This window comes from Oryctolagus cuniculus, chromosome 13 (assembly GCF_051225735.1).
Source record: "Oryctolagus cuniculus isolate XC-2025 breed Fujian yellow rabbit chromosome 13, ASM5122573v1, whole genome shotgun sequence".
NCBI lineage: Eukaryota > Metazoa > Chordata > Mammalia > Lagomorpha > Leporidae > Oryctolagus > Oryctolagus cuniculus.
In genome coordinates, this window is record NC_142879.1 from 101,196,875 (window position 1) to 101,213,932 (window position 17,058).

At 47.4% G+C, this 17,058-nt stretch overlaps 1 protein-coding gene across 3 annotated transcripts in view; it reads left to right on the forward strand.

Annotated features, from left to right (window-relative positions):
• The first annotated feature begins 9,471 nt into the window (after positions 1-9,471).
• RAB18 (RAB18, member RAS oncogene family) overlaps positions 9,472-17,058 on the forward strand; it is a 44,228-nt gene continuing 36,641 nt past the window's right edge. The window contains exons 1-3 of one of the 3 annotated variants that reach the window (XM_051820952.3): positions 9,472-9,617; positions 11,187-11,324; positions 14,287-14,342. In XM_051820952.3, coding sequence (XP_051676912.1) covers positions 11,281-11,324; positions 14,287-14,342 — 100 coding nt within the window. In that variant the 5' untranslated portion in view covers positions 9,472-9,617; positions 11,187-11,280. Of the gene's footprint in view, positions 9,618-10,835; positions 10,883-11,186; positions 11,325-14,286; positions 14,343-17,058 lie in introns of those variants that run through there. The other 2 variants (XM_002717292.6, XM_051820954.2) reach the window with 2 other exon arrangements.

A 17,058-nucleotide genomic window follows, 5' to 3' on the forward strand; every position in this document is an offset into this window, starting at 1 on the left:
TCAGAACAATTTTAGATTCATAGGAAAACTGAAAGGTTCTCATTTCCTGGATCTCCTAGGCCCCCTGCACCTACAGAGACACAGACTCTCCCATTATCAAGCCATTACCCTGCAGGCCTACTGCAGGACATCTTGCTCTCTTCCGATTTTCCGAGTTTGCGTAACTATGAATAAAGCTGCAACAGACATCCATAGGCAGGTTGTCACGTGGGCATAATTTCTGAACTCATTTGGATAAATACCAAGAAGTGTCCTTCCTGGATCACTCAGTAAGAGTGTGTATGTTTAGCTTTGTAAGAAATCTCCACACCGACTTCCAAATTGGCTGTACCATTTCTGCCAGCAGTGAGTAAGAGCTCCGGTCGCTCCACACACGCCAGCATCCTGACTCTGGCCATTCCAGAGGGATGTCACTGGTGTATAATTCACATCACGCTGATGACACAAGCTGTCAAGCATCTTTTCACGTGCTTAGCTTCTTCGGTGAGCCATCTGTTAAGGCCTTTTGTCCATGTTTCCAATTGAGTGGTTAGTTTTCTTACTGTTGTGTGTATGAGTTCTTTGTGTATTTCGGGTGACAGTCATTTGTCACAGTGCCTTTTGCAAATACTTCCTCCCAGTCTGTGCCTTGACTTCCCATTCTCCGGAAAATTTTTTTTCTTTTTAATTTCAGTGATGTCCAGCTTATCAGTAGCTCCTTCTGTGAATTGTCCCATTGTGTGGTACCTGAAAACCCAATGTCTTAGTCAAGATCCTCTAGATTCTTCTCCTATGTTATTTTCCAGGGCTTCTTTAGTTTTCTGTTTTCCATTTAGGTCCATGATCCATTTAGAGTTTATTTTTGTCAAGGGTATAAAGTCTACCTAGATTCTTTTGGGTGTGTGTATGTGTGTGTGTCTGCTTGTTCCAGTACTATTAAAGAGATGGATTCCTCCATTGTCCTGCCTTTGCCCTTTTGTCAAAGACCAGGTGACTATATTTATATAGGTCCCAGCTCTGTATCATGTGGCCTCTGTCATGTCTTCCCTCTCTTGCTCATGCCATCAAGGATTGATGTCTGTTGCCCACAAAGCCTCTTAAAGCCGCATCATCACTGTTGATGGTACCTTTCCTGAAGACACTAACACCTGCATCAAAGATGCTGTCTTGATTCTCCCAAGGAATCAAGCTTCATGTGCTTAGTTCATTGAGGAGCTGAAGGCATGGCTGTGTTAGTCAGGATCCCAGCAAGAAACAAAATCTAACTCACCTATCTCTAGAGACTACAGTCAAAGGGACCATCATAGCAACCTGGTCAGATACAGGCGACCAACAGGTAGGGACCCAGAGACTGACTCCAGTGGGAAGCCCTGCTCATCTGAGACCTGGAGAGGCAGAGGTAGGAAAAGGTGTTAGCAGAGCCCAGTGGAGGAGGAAGATGTAATATAGACCTGGGAGATCAAAGGCTTCCACTGAATATAATTCTGCTAGGCAAGAGGCATCATTTGTAGATTGCAGGCCTGAAGTTTTTACTACATCGTGTATAGCAGCAGCCCAAGCTCACAGCCTGCTGTCTCCCTGGGGCACCTTCTCTGGCCCTGCACTGGGCTATTTCCCAGTCTACCAGACCAGAGGCTCCCAGCGGCGGAGTATGGTGATAACACCAGTGGACTCCAAGAGCAGGCGTGAGCCCATTGCCACATTTCTTTTGCTTGGAAAGTGATATTGTGTGGATTATAGCAGAGAAGAGTAGAAAGTGGGTCTCAGGGTCAACTGGAGAATAACAGTGTAATGGTCATCGTCTCTTCCTGAGCTACACTGTCCCACAGTCCCTGAGATGGCAATGTTCGTGTCAGCTACAAAGCCTAAAATGGCTACTCCGTCTCCTGACCCTGATCCCTCTCCTCCTAGGACTGAAACCCCACGCACAAGGCCTCTTCCATAAACTTTGTCTCTCAAGTCTCCAGCCTTTACCAAAACAACTAAACAACAAAATAAGCTCTTCCCAGATTCTTGAAGCTCCTGTGTATACCAACGCAAGAAGACACCTGGAAGAAGTGGATTGTCCCGGAACCTCAGCTCAGCTAGGGATGAATGGAGTAGGGAGCAGGAGTGGCAATGCTGTAAGACATCTCTCATCACCAGCCCTAACGTCTAACTGCAACACCTGTTCCATTTGGATCCAAGCAGCCCTGCAAAAAGCTGCCGAGTCTGGGTGCTTCTGTTTTTATTTATTTTTAAATTTTTTTAATTTTTTTTTAAATTTTTTGACAGGCAGAGTGGACAGTGAGAGAGAGAGACAGAGAGAAAGGTCTTCCTTTGCCGTTGGTTCACCCTCCAATGGCCGCCACAGCCGGCGCACCGCGCTGATCAGATGGCAGGAGCCAGGTACTTATCCTGGTCTCCCACGGGGTGCAGGGCCCAAGCACCTGGGCCATCCTCCACTGCACTCCCTGGCCACAGCAGAGAGCTGGCCTGGAAGAGGGGCAACCGGGACAGAATCCGGTGTGCCGGCACCGCAAGGCGGAGGATTAGCCTAGAGAGCCGCGGCGCCGGCCGTAGGTGCTTCTGTTAGCACCTGTTCAGAGCATGGGAGTCTGCAAGCAGCATTTCTACCCTTCTCTTTGCTGTGGATGGCGAGAGGATTGGCAAAGGAAGGGAGAGAGCCACAGAAGGGCCCCAGTTTGGTCTGTCTTTTTTTTTTTTTTTTTTTTTTTTTTTTTTTTTTTTTTTTGACAGGCAGAGTGGACAGTGAGAGAGAGAGAGACAGAGAGAAAGGTCTTCCTTTGCCGTTGGTTCACCCTCCAGTGGCCGCCGCGGCCGGCACACCGCGCTGATCCGATGGCAGGAGCCAGGAGCCAGGTGCTTTTCCTGGTCTCCCATGGGGTGCAGGGCCCAAGCACCTGGGCCATCCTCCACTGCACTCCCTGGCCACAGCAGAGAGCTGGCCTGGAAGAGGGGCAACCGGGACAGAATCCGGCGCCCCGACCCGGACTAGAACCCGGTGTGCCGGCGCCGCTAGGCGGAGGATTAGCCTAGTGAGCCGGGTCTGTCTTTTCACAACCCTGTAATTCAAGGGTACTTCCCCATCACACTTCCAAATGGCTTCCTCATCGCAGTGCCTTCCTAGTTTGCCCATAGGTCAATACAAACCTCAGATTTTAAGAATATTACCTTAGATACATGCCTATGAGCTGATAGTCTTTTTGGAATATGGTGGATAGAATCAATGCTAGAAGTCTGATCCTTAGGGAAAAGGACAGGCAGATATGGCGCCCACGAAAGAACCGGACCCCCTTTTTCAGGGGTTTAAGGATAGCAGTGTGTATGGAGATCAGAACACCTAGGCCTCATTATTGGGTAGGAATGTCATCTCCCGATTCTTCCTTTTTGGTGACTTTGCATCTGCTGTCAAGGGACAAAAGTTACAACCACTTAAAGGTCTTAATTGGTTGGGGACAACGTTGTAGTGCAGTGGGTTAAGCTGCTGCCTGCGATGTCAGCATCCCATGTGGGCACCAGTTTGAGTCCTGGCTATTCTATTTCCCATCCAGCTCCCTGCTAATGTGCCTGGGAAAGCAGATGATGGTCCCAGTGCTTGGGTCCCTGCCACCCATTTGGGAAACCCAGAGAGAGTTCCAGGCTCCTGGCTTCAGCCTGGCCCAGCCCTGACCATTGTGGCCACTTGGGGAGTGAACCAGTGGGTGGAAGATCTCTTCCTCTCTCTCTCCTCTCCCTTTCTCACTGTAACTCTGCCTTTTAAATCAATCAATCAATCAATCTTTGGGCAAGAAAAAAGTCATATTTGGCTTTTTGATTCTAGCTTCTGGCAACACTTCCTTCCATAAAATGGAATAAGGGTTCTAATGAGCTGAGCAGAAGAAGTTGGTTTCAAAGACAGAGAAGGGCTGAAAAAAAGCAGAAAGAACACAAAGCGAGGGCTCATTTCAAAGTTACTTCCTAAGGTGGCGACTGGGAGACAGAGCAGTAGAATAACTGATGGGTAAATGTCAAGTTACCTCAGGTTTCCTTTGTTGTGCAAGGATTAAGACAGAGAGAATTTCATGGTCATGCAAATGAAAAATTAGACTGTTAAGGCTACTTTCATACAAGATTCATTACAGTTGAAACTCCTTTTTCTTCCCCAATCTGCCTTGTCTTGTCTTTTCTTTCCCTTTTTCTTTTTAAAGATTTATTTGTTTAAAAGGCAGAGCTACAAAGGGAGAGGAAGAGACAGAGATCTTCCATCCACTGGTTCACTCCCCAGTTGCTGCAATAGCCAGGGTCGGGCTAGGCCAAAGCCAGTAGCCTGGAGCTCAGTCAGGGTCTCCGACGTGAATGGCAGGCAGGGGCCCATCTTCTGCAGCTTTCCCAGGCACATTAGCAGGAAGCTGGATCAGAAGTGGAGCCTCTGGGGCTCAAACTGGTGCTTCTATGGGATGTTGGTGTCACAAGCAGCTAGCTGTCCTGCATTTTCTTTCTTGCTGGTGGCACTGAGGCTTAAAACATTGGGGAAATTTTGCGCCCTCCTTTTTTTCTTCAAAGTCTTTACCAAATTAGCAGTCAAAGTTGCTCCTGTTGGTTTTGTATCTGTTGCCTTCATAAACCTTCCACAGCTGTTAGGTGGGTCTTTTCATGCCATGCACCCTTCTTTCTTAGCCCATCCCATGAACCTGTCTAAACTGGACCCTCATTTCAAGTTCTGATACCTTTGTGAAACCATCTCTGGTTACTCCAAGCTTCAGTGGGAAATTGTAGCCAGCCTCTGCCCTGGTGGGTTCTGCATCCTTGTATTCAACCACCTGTAGATAGAAAACATTCACAAGAAAAAACTTGCACCTGTACTGAACATACACAGATGTTTTTCTTGCTATGATTCCCTGAAAAACAATATATAAGAATGGTGTTTACACTGTATTAGGTATTATAAGTAATCCAGAGATGAGTTAGAGTATACAGAAGGTTATACGTAGGTTCTATACAAATGCTATTCCATTCCATGTGAGGGACTTGAGCATCCACGGGTTTTGGTACCCCTGGAAAGTCCTGGAATCAACCCCCTGTAGGTGTGGAGGGACATCCACACTCTTGTCTGAACTTCTAGTGGATTTCTTATCTATGTTACTGCGTTAGCATGGAAATTAACAACCTTGGCTCATCTGTATATGAGAACTCTCCTGCTAGCAGCATCTGATAGTGGGTGGGCACTAAAAATCATTGAGAATTTTTTTCACCCTAATGTTCAAGATGGGGCTGCAGGAGACAGCCGAACCTATGTAAGCAACAGACAAACAGCAAGCAGCCTACTTGGAACTGTTTCAAATTCCTGAGGCTGACTAGGAGTTGGTGTAACTGCAAGTATTTTTCAAGCAACTCCTCTAGACGAGGCGTTGTACTAGATGCCGGCCACAAAAGGACCAGGATGTCAATCAAGCCTGCTTTCAAGAAGGATACACTGCCAGCGCCGCGGCTCACTAGGCTAATCCTCCGTCTCACGGTGCCGGCACACCGGGTTCTAGTCCCGGTCGGGGTGCCGGATTCTGTCCCGGTTGCCCCTCTTCCAGGCCAGCTCTCTGCTGTGGCCCGGGAGTGCAGTGGAGGATGGCCCAAGTGCTTGGGCCCTGCACCCCATGGGAGACCAGGAAAAGCACCTGGCTCCTGCCATTGGATCAGTGCAGTGCGCCGGCTGCAGTGGCCATTGGAGGGTGAACCAACGGCAAAGGAAGACCTTTCTCTCTGTCTCTCTCTCTCACTGTCCACTCTGCCTGTCAAAAAAAAAAAAAAAAAAAAAAAAAAAAAAAAAGAAGAAGAAGAAGAATACGCTAACACATTAACAGAACATGCAGGGCTGTGTGGAACGCTGACCTGGGAGGCCAGGAAAGTAGACGGAGAGAGGCTCAGTGCTGGAATGTGAAGAAGGAGCAGAAGTTGCCCAAGCCAGCGTGTGTGAGCAGCGGGTAGCGGACAGGAAGAATACTCCAGGCAGAAAGCACAGCGTGTGCAAGGTCCAGGGGGAAGCAAGGGATGGTTGATTGAAAGTAGGGAAGTTTGGCTTGGCTGGAACACAGTGCAAGACACAGAACAGCGAGAGATGAGGTTGCAGGCATCATCAGGGATTACGGAAGATAAATGTTTGTAAAGGCACCGAGGAGCCTTGTGATGGTTTTCACGAGCAGGCCGACTCAGTCAGAGTTGTGTTTTAGGAATACCACTTTGGCTGCACTAACGAACACAGCGTGAGGAGAGGGAAGAATGAGGGTGGGAAGGCCAGTCAGGCAGCTGATAGGGTGATGACAAGCTCACCACGGTAGCGCTGAGAAAAGTGGATCCATTTCAGGCAACGTTTAAGGAGCAGACTGATAACTAAAGGGAAGTGGGGAGTGAGGGAGAGCAAAGAAGGAAATCAGGAGGAGCATGTTAGTGTGGAGAGGAAGAGAACGAGTTGCATCAGTGATGTGTAGCCCGGCCCGCCCATGTGGAGACATCTTGGAAGTTGTGGATGTTGACCTGAGACTCAGGAGAGGAAACTCAGCCAGAGACATAACTTTGGGACTCAACAAAGTAAGGGGGGATGAGGAAAGGCATTTAAGTCCAAACAGGGGCCGCGCTGTGGCGCAGCAGGTTAATGCCCTGGCCTGAAGTGCCAGCATCCCATATGGGCGCAGGTTTGAGACCCGGCTGCTCCACTTCCCATCCAGTCCTCTGCTGTGGCCTGGGAAAGCAGTAGAAATGGCCCAAGTGTTTGGGCCCCTGCACCCACGTGGGAGACCTAGAAGAAGCTCCTGGCTCCTGGCTTTGGGTGGGCACAGTTCTGGCTGTTGCGGCCAATTGGGGAGTGAACCATCGGATGGAGACCTCTCTCTCTCTCTCTGTGTGTAACTCTGACTTTCAAGTAAAAAATAAATAAATCTTAAAAAAAAAAAAAAGTCCAAACAGACCACCAGAGGACAGAGAGTATAGAGCTAGAGAAGACCATGTGTAAGCCTGAAGAACAAGTATGCTTAAAGGATAAGCAAGAGGACTGCACACACACACACAAACAACCCGAGAAATGGTCAAGAGGCTGGCAGAAATCCAAGAGAATATGGCATTGCCAAAGTCAGATCGGTTGCAAGAAAAAGGCCTGGATTTATTGATGAGAAGGTGTTAGTGTCTGCTTTTATCATGGTGTGAACAGTACAGTGACGCATGTCTCGAATTTTTTGGTCACACAGATTCTTGTAGACTGGGCCTAGCATTTTGGCCTAGCTTGGATTCAAGTCGTGGATCTGCTCCTGATTCTAGGTTCTCACTAATGCATACCCTACAAGGCATCAGATAATGGCTCAAGTACACGGGTCCCTGCCATGGAGGTGGAAGATCTGGATTGAGTTCTTAGCTCTGGCTTGCTCCAGCCACAGCGGTTGTGGGCATTTGGTGAGGGAACCAGTGGATGGCAGCTCTCTTTCTACCTCTCACACAAAATAAATTAATTTTTAAAATTCTTATGTATTCTTAGAAATTACCAGGCACCCAAAACAGCTTTTTCCCCCTCTTTTCCTTTTTCCAAAACAGCTATTTATAATTGTGGTTATATGGTTAATATTTCCTTAATATGAATTAATTTATTTAAATATAATAAACCTATTATTAGTTAATAGAAAAATTTTAAAAGATTTATATATTTGAAAAGCAGAGTTACAGAGAGAGAGAGAGACAGAGATCTTCCATCCATTGGTTCACTCCCCAAATGGTCAGGGGCCCAAGTGCTTGGGCCATCCTCTGCTGCTTTCCCAGGCATATTAGCAGGGAGCTGGATCAGAAGAGGAGCAGTGGAACTCAAACCGGTGCCCATATGGGATGCTGCCATCCCAGGCAACAGCTTTACCCACTACACCACAATGCCCAGCCCCAGTTAATAGAAATCTTATGAAAAGAACAAAGACAAAAAAACTTAATAGGAAGACTGGCATTGATCTACATTTTATCGAATGTATTTAACATTAGGTTTAATAGAAAACAGCTGAATTCTTCTAGCTGGTTCTGCCTTCAATCTGGCCATCACATATTGTTTAGCCTCAGGAAAATTCCATTGTATTATCCTGAGAGAAAAAGCATGAAAAAAGTAAATAGTATGTTGAATAATTGTGGAAACAGTTTGACCTTCTAAGCCCCCTAACAGGTTCTCAGGGCTCTGAGGATCACACTTTCAGAGCAGGAGAGTCTGCCAACACCCTGAATCTCAGAGATAAGAATATTATTTAATACTATTTTAACTCCTCACAACTATTTATTTGTGCGGGTCAGATTTTTTTGGAATGGTTCAACCAAATCAAATACAGAAATAATTCGTGCTCCTAAACAATCACTGTGTCAAACAAGAATTGCAAAGAGAAATGAAATCAAAATGGCAGCGCTGTAAAAAGCCGTTGCAAGAGAAAAGCTTACAGGCAACAAATGCCTGTTTCAAAAGAGATCTCAAGCAGTCCAACATTACAATTAAAGAAAGAAGAACCAACCGGAAGCTAAAGTCAATTTATAGAAGCTAAACCAAGCTAATCAACATGCATTACCTCACATACTTAGCAACGTCTTATGCTTATTGTGATGCCACAAGCAAAAGTAACCCTGAGGGGCTGGATTTAGTTTTCAAGGCTAAAATGAATGGACTTCAGAATGTTCATTCATTCCACAGATCTGCAGCACTCAGTGTGTGCCAGGAAGTCCTCCCAACACTCAGGGTATTAATGATAAACCACACAGACAAAAATTCTCTGAGGACTCTCTTTGGGGGAGATCAGGCAGGGAATAAACTGGTAAAACACACCCAATAGCTGGACTGAAAATACACCTGATCTACCCCAAGTCTACACCTCCAAGATGACGTAACTCGCGAGGGGAACTCTAACAGCAAGTCAGGAAGTCTAATGCACTTTAACTCCTTTCATCGGCCTAACACTTCCCAGCAGGTGCTATTCCAAGAAGTACTGTGTTTCTCTCTCTCTCTCTCTCTCTCTCTCTCTCTGCAGGTGCTATTCCAAGAAGTACTGTGTTTCTCTCTCTCTCTCTCTCTCTCTCTCTCTCTGCAGGTGCTATTCCAAGAAGTACTGTGTTTCTCTCTCTCTCTCTCTCTCTCTCTCTCTCTCTCGGATTGGGGCTAGGTCGGACCTAAATTTAAGATAATCTGCTCCAAGCACGACACTCTTCCCTCCGCAGCGCTGAAATATAACAGCTCCCTCCCCTCCCGTCTCCTTTCTTTCCCAGTTAGTTGCAGGCTCCTATTAGGGCTGAGGGAGCAGACAGGGATCCGAGCCGGCCGGGAAGCCGGCGAAGCCACACGGGGCGCGCCCGGAGCTCTGCGCCTGCGCAAGGGAGCAACACGCCACCCGGAAAGAGGCCGCGGACTCCCGTGGTGCGCAGGCGCAGATTCACACCAAGGCGGAACTGGGACGTCCCGGGCTCGGGCAACCTAAACAGCCGGGGGTAAGAGGAAGGTGGCGGCCGCGGGGCAGTGCGCATGCGCGGGCCGCCGTCCCTGGTGAAGTGAGAGGCGGACCGGGGCGGCCAAGCAGGGCTCGGAGCAGGATCAGGATGGACGAGGACGTGCTGACCACCCTGAAGATCCTCATCATCGGCGAGAGCGGAGTCGGCAAGTCCAGGTGAGGGGTCTGCGGGCCGCGACGGGGGGCGGGGAGGGGCTGCGGCTGCCTCCCGGGCCGCCACGGGGACGGTAAACGGCGGTGGCGGCGGCGCTCCGGCCGGCTCCAGGCCTCCGGGCCGCGCGCGCCGCACCCGAGGCTGCCGGGCCCGAGGCCCCGGGCCGCTCTCCCCTGCTGTCGGTCGCACCGAGAGCAGAACCGCTCCGGGGCTGCTCTGGGCCGGCGGGGCGGGCGGGCGCGGGCCCGGGGCCGGGGTCGGGGCCGGGCGCGGCCGAGGGCGACGCCTCGGCCCGGGGCTCTCGGAGACGAGGATCCCGGCTCCCGGGGGTGGCGAGCTGTGGGACTCGACCCCCGGGGCTTCTGTGGGCCCCTCTGGAGATGCGCAGCGCTCCACGCAGGAGCTTTCCCGGAGCCGTAGGTCACATTCCTGGCCTGCGTTCTGGCGCAGCCCTTTGTCGCTTCTTTGCTGTGAAAGCAAGCAGCCCTGGCGAGGAGTTGAGAGAGCGCTTTGGTGTCGGGGGTCTCGAAGGCCCGGTAGGAGCTTGTGGGGTCGTTGCTGCCTTGGGTTATTTCGCTGGGGGCAGATAGTAAACACTGACAGTGGATGGAGTTGAGGATGAGGTGTGGCGGGTGCTGGGCAGGTGCGGTGTGGGGGGAGCGGGGCAGGTGCGGTGTGGGGGGAGCGGGGCAGGTGCGGTGTTGGGGGAGCGGGGCAGGTGAGGTGTGGGGGGAGCGGGGCAGGTGCGGTGTGGCGGGGAGCGGGGCAGGTGCGGTGTGGGGGGAGCGGGGCAGGTGCGGTGTGGCGGGTGCGGGGCAGGTGAGGTGTGGGGGGAGCGGGGCAGGTGCGGTGTGGGGGGAGCGGGGCAGGTGCGGTGTGGGGGGAGCGGGGCAGGTGCGGTGTGGGGGGAGCGGGGCAGGTGCGGTGTGGCGGGGAGCGGGGCAGGTGCGGTGTGGGGGGAGCGGGGCAGGTGCGGTGTGGGGGGAGCGGGGCAGGTGCGGTGTGGGGGGGTGCTGGGCAGGTGCGGTGTGGGGGGAGCGGGGCCGGTGCGGTGTTGCTGGCGGGCTGTGGATTCTTACAGGTCTGGGGACAAAGTTCTGCGGGTGAAGTCAACCCTTGCCAGCTGATCAGGTGCTAGCGCAGCCCGGGTTTTAAACCATCAACTCCAGGGGTTGGTAGGCAGTTTCCTGCCCTAGCGCTGCCTCCTGGAATTCGTATTCCGGAAATCTTTTAGGATGCCCAAGAGTTCGAAGGCTTCATATGTGTGGTATGTGCGGAAGTCACGGATTTTTTTCAAGTTTGGCACTCCAACTAGGTAGTTTTTCTCACTTAACATACTCTCTACTGGAGTGAGGGCTTTGTACATACGGAAGGATGGATCAAGGGAACACTCTGGATTCGCAAAATCCTTGGAGAGAGAGAGAGAGTCTGTTTCAAAGGCTGAATAAAATTATTAAAATTACTGTGTTTACCGTCTGTCATTGCATGTATTCAAAGGATTAAAAAATTGAAGATTGTCCCAGTAGCAGCTCCGTAGCTGTGACCTTTATTTTCGTCTTTTTCTCTTTGAGGTGTGACCCCAGTTAAGGCATTTGCAGTTGCTGTTCTCGAAGTCAAGAACGGTCCGTTGTCATTTCACGTGGGTCAACCCAATACGTGTGTTGAATGGAGCTAAGGTGTCCTAGCGTTGTCTGGAAGGTTAACCAGAGGTTAGTTAGCTGAAATAGGCCATTAAGATTCCCTTTTTAGAACATGGTCTGTTAAGTGGGTTTATTGGTCTCCCTAGTTCACACCCATCCCCCACCCATATGAATTTATTTGAGCCTAAGTTGCTTTAGATTTTTTTTCTCTACAAGTATACTTAATGGTGAATTATTAACCACTCCCTGCAAAATTTTAACACTTTCTTTCATTAAAGGTTTGCATCTAGGGAGAAAGTTGTCTTACTGTTAGAGGTAGATACACATTACTGGTCTGTGTGATGTGCTATGGAAAATGACCTGAACGGTGATCTTTCAGTGTTACTGAAGTAGAAGTCTGTAGCTTTTCAGGTGAGTTTAGTGCAAAAACATTTGTCATGGACGTGATCTTAAAGGGCTGTTCTAACGAATGTATTATTTATGCCTCTATGTCCAGCTAGTGGAAGTGAGATAGCCCTTTGTTGAGGAATCATTGTGCAACAAAGGAAATTTTAATCCAAATTAGTGGCTACTTTCCAGTGTATTTCCTCCTGTTGGAGTATAAAGGGTATGTCAGAGTAGCCGGGAGATCAGGATTATGAAACTGGTGTGACCTTGTGTTTGATACTTGACATCTCTAGGCCTTCATTTGGAAAGTGAGGGGGTTGGGAGAGAAACTTCTCAAACTGTTGTTAATTGTTTAGGACTGACTCTGTGGTTAGGCCTGATGAAGTGAAGATGTAGCAAGGTGTATCAAGCATTGCCAGTCTCAGAGGCTGTCCATTTGCATTCTGTTTGATGCAATTCATTTGTAAATTGGGAAATGCAGATAAGTTATAGTTGCCTTGTTTCTTTAATTTGGCTTTAGTGGCCTGGTGGAAGTTACTCCTTCCACTATAGCACTGCATCGTGAGACTTTTGCACTTTGGAAACAGGAAGGTTGTGAAGATAGAATGTAAGTGCAGTGGCTCTTAAACATTTGGGGGTTTTGAGTTTGTTTCAGAAGCCGGTAGGGATGTGGACTCTGTAGGGAAGTACATGCATAGACCTTAGAAAAACATTTGAGGCTATAGTGTGCCTCTGGCTAGGGTCGGACTTAGAGCCCGTATGAAAATGGGGTGTTTGACACCACTACCAGTTCCCTGCCTTCCCTGTCGGAGTGCCGTTAGCGAACACAGGCTGTGATGAGGATTAGCAGCGATGGAGGAGGAATCCCTGGCTCGGTCTCTGGTCTGGGCCACACTGTAATGGCCACACCACCATTATTACTAGCCTTACTTTCGTGGTGGTGCTATTGTTCCCATTACTTTGCAAGGTTATTTTAACCTGTGTTTTTGCAGTACTGTTCTGGGTGGTGACCAAATATGGAAACATACCTTTTCGAGTCTTAAATTATGGGTGACTGCGCTTGTTGGGAGAGAAGAAAATTATATATATAGATATATATCCTCTTTCAGACTTACTAGTGCTGGCACATGACTCATGTTGGTAGTCAGTAAAAATAGTTATAGTTAAAATGTTAGGTAAAAAAAAAATCTAGAATTTGACTCTAGTTTTACCTGTGATTCTGTAGTGTCTGTTTTATGGTAGACACAAGAAATCAGCTGAAAAATAAGAGTTCACTCTTCAGATATAATTGACACTGGGTTTGGAAATGACCAGTGAGCCATTCTGTTTTGCAGTATACTCTGGACAAAAATATCTTCAGTAGTTGGGGGCCAGTGCTGTGGCTTACTTGGTTAATCCTCCACCTGCAGCGCCGGCATCCCATATGGGTGCCGGGTTCTAGTCCTGGTTGCCCCTCTTCCAGTCCAGCTCTCTGCTGTGGCCCAGGAGTGCAGTGGAGGATGGCCCAAGTGCTTGGGCCCTGCACCCCATGGGAGACCAGGAGAAGCACCTGGCTCCTGGCTTCGGATCAGCGCGGTGTGGCGGCTGCAGCAGCCATTTGGGGGGTGAACCAACGGAAAGGAAGACCTTTCTCTCTGTCTCTCTCTCACTCTCTATCTGTCAAATAAATAAAATTAAAAAAAAAAAATCTTCAGTAGCGATAATCACAGAGCTTTTCTGCAGTTCAGATATCTGACAGCTGTTTTCTCGATAGGAATTAACACGAGGGGAGATTGATTAATTTTGTAAAGCCAGATCTGTAGCAAAGGCTTCAGCTTCCCTTCCGAAGAGCTTCTAATTACTGACAGTTCTGTGTCACAGTAGGTAAGATAGGAAACATAGTTTTAGAGTCCCCTTCTAACCTGGAATCTTCTGCTCCTGTCCATTCTTTTCTCGCTTCTTTGTACTTGTTGGGTTTAGTCCTTGCTCTGCCACCATGACGATGGCAGTTGTCTTGATTTGCTTGTCCTTTTTGGCTGGCATTCACTTTTCAGAACGTATCTTGTCACTCCTTTCTCTCAGTCTCCCTAGCTCCCTGTTCACCCTCCCTAGCACTTGCCTGAGTATGTTTACTCTGGCTGTCATGGGCTCCTTCTACCCTCTCCCTCCCTGTCCTTCCCTCCCTCTGAGGCAGTAGGCAAACTGCTTGTTAGAAAATGCTACCCACAAACCTTTCTGTTCTTGCTTGAATTCAGAGTGTATTATGTGTCACATTTTTAAAAAATTGATTTGTTGTGTTCCAAGATTGTTTCCCCTTGCATCCAAATCAGTTTAAACATTCTATGTTGCTGCTGTTACTCTCTCAGAAAGACATTCCAGTACAGTTAAAACAACACAGAAACCACCTTTTCCCATTTCAGTATTGTGTGGGGGAACGTCGGGGTAATATTTAGTGGTAAACTGCTTTGTTCTTAGGATTTTTAAGTTGCCAGTAATTTAATTTCTTATCTACTGCACTGAGGCAGAGTTCCTGGGAACAGGCCCCCATCAGCACTCTGCATCTAGTAGTTTGTAACAAAACATAACAATCTGGTGTGAACACATTTGTCCTGCCATTGGAAGTAAAAGTCAAATTCCTGATGTATCTTTTTCGTATCTCTTTTAGCCTGCTGTTGAGGTTCACAGATGATACTTTTGATCCAGAGCTCGCAGCAACTATAGGTAAGCCTGTGTTTAAAAACTCACTAGAAGTGCGGAAGATTTTCTTGCCTTTGGGCTGTTCTGTGTAAATTGCCATGCCCTTTCCTCTCATCCCACTGCTTGCATTGTCCTTGGGAATCAGTAAATCTCTGGAGCCTTCCTAGAGCTCACGCCCGTTACGTGTTGTCTGGTGGCATTTGGTAATACTGCTGGTAGTGTGATTCTCTGCATACACATTTCTCCCCTGTGTGCACATTATCTTTCATTTTGCAACACACCACAGTCTTTGAGTATCTGTTGCATGCAGGCGCCAACCCGAGCGGTGGGGCTGTAAGGATGAATAGTACAAACTTGGTCTCTGTCATCATGGACGTAACAGCAGTGTGTTCGTGTTTAGCATTTGCTACAGTGTTTGGAATCATTCTGATTTCTTAATTTTTGATTGGTTATAAAGATTATTAGGAGCAGTGACACCTAAATGCCGTTTTAAAATAACATGTGAGATAGGCTTAATGGAGTACATGAGACATCAGAGATACATGTTGAGACATAGAGATACATGTTTTGACATCATGAGTTAAGGGAGTAGACCATGATTTAAAGGCATCAAGAGACAGTGAGGAATAGTTGTTTGATAGCTGAGCTGAGTGGAGCTGGGTTGTAATCTTGGCTCTGCCTTGAACTTGGTGTGCTCTTGAGCAAGTCATTTTCCTTCATTGTCTTCATCTGTGAATTGAAAGGTTTGGGGAAAGAGAATGTATTTTTCGTCCAACATTAACATTTCATGACCTGATGAGTAGAATATGTGTTGAATGATTCGAGCGTTATTAGTGAGTGTAGTTTCTAGTTTTCATTGATTATGTGTGTTTTTCTTTTTACTGTGAAATAATTTGAGACTTAAAGATACATTATAAAATTAGCAAAAATAATTCTTACATGTCAAATTCCCCAAATGTTAATATATATTTGCCTTATCATTTTCCCTCTACATATACACATGCCATTCTTTTTGTAAAAATTGAGAGTGAATTGCCTTTCACATGTAGATATTCATTTATTTTTACTTTTTTTTTTTTTTTTAAGATTTATTTATTTGAAAGGCAGAGTTACAGAAAGAGGAGGGTGTATTGGAGAGAGAGGTCTTCCATATGTTGGTTCACTCTTCAGATGTTTGCAACAGTTGGGGCTGAGCCAGGCCAGAGCCAGGAGCTTCTTCCAGGTCTCCCATGTGGGTGCAGGAGCCCAAGCACTTGGGCCGTCTTCACTGCTTTCCCAGGCACATTAGCACAACTGGATTGAAGTGGAACAGCTGGGAATCTAACCGGTGTTCCTATGGAATGCCAACATCACAGTTGGCGGCTTAACCCTGTGAGGCGGCCCCTTCACTTGTAAATATTTAACATATATTTCTTAGATGAACATGGGTGCAGTTTACACACCAATTTGATCATTCATCCTGTTAATGTCCTGAAGGAAAAGAAATGTTTCTGGTTCTTAATCCGGCCCAGCATCATGCAGTGACTTTAGCTGTCGTTTCTCCTCCATCCTTCTGAACAGTTCTTTAATCTTTGACAGTTTTGAAAAGTACAGGCAGTCACTCTGTGGAATGCCCCTCACAGTGTGTTCTCATGGTTAGATTCAGGTTGTGTTTTTAGCAGGACTTCCACACGGTGCTTCTCAGAGCATGTCTTAGCAGGCCCATGCTGTTTATCTCATTGCTGGTGAGAAAACTTGACTCACTTAAGGTAACATATGCCAGGTTCTTCCACTGTAAAGGTCTTATTTTTCCCTTTTGTAACTAGTAGATTTTTGTGGAGAGAAAACTTTATGAGACAGTATAGATGTTCTGCTTGTTATATACTTTTTTACTTTGTGCTTGGTCATACATTATGTGGATGATATCTTATTTGCTCACAAGAATGCAGCAACTCTGAATGCCTGTCTAAGTGAGACAGTAGCAATAGTCAAGGTTCTACTCCTTAGCCAAGATGGACCGGTAAATATATTTTCGGACAGCAAATACTCAGTACAGGTAGCAAAGACGATCTCTTTTGCAGTCTTTAACCCAACCAATAAGCCAATTGACCATATGTTCACAACACTTAAAGAGCTAACTGAGAACAGAAAACACCCATGGTATATCTCACACTTAAGATCATATACTGGGTTACCTGGCTTTATTTTCCAAGGCAATAGAAAGGTTGATCATCTTATCTCCTGCAATACGGCTTCCATTGGACACTTAGAACAAGCTCATATTTTACACCAAAAATTTCATATGTCAGCAAGCAACATAAAATTGCTTTTCCCAGAGCTAACAATGAGCCAATGCAAACAACTAGTGCACTCTTGCAAGAATTGTGCACCCCTCGCCTCGTCAGGCCCACTGCAACAAGCAGGAGTGAACCCGTGAGGCCTTGCTCCTAATAAGCTCTGGCAAGTGGACATCACCCACATTAACTCCTTTGGTAAACTTAAGTTTGTCCATGTGGTGGTAGATACTTATTCAAAGGCTGTATTTGCAACAGTCCAATCTGGAGAAAAGGCTAGTAATGTGATAAAGGTGGTTAAATCAGCCATGCTGGTCCTTGGTGTCCCCTGGACCATAAAGACTGATAACGGGCCAGCGTATACATCACAGGAATTTAATTCCTTCCTGAAATCTTGGAACATACAGTCTGCCACAGGTAACCCATACAACCCACAGGGACAGGCAATCATTGAAAGAACTCATAGC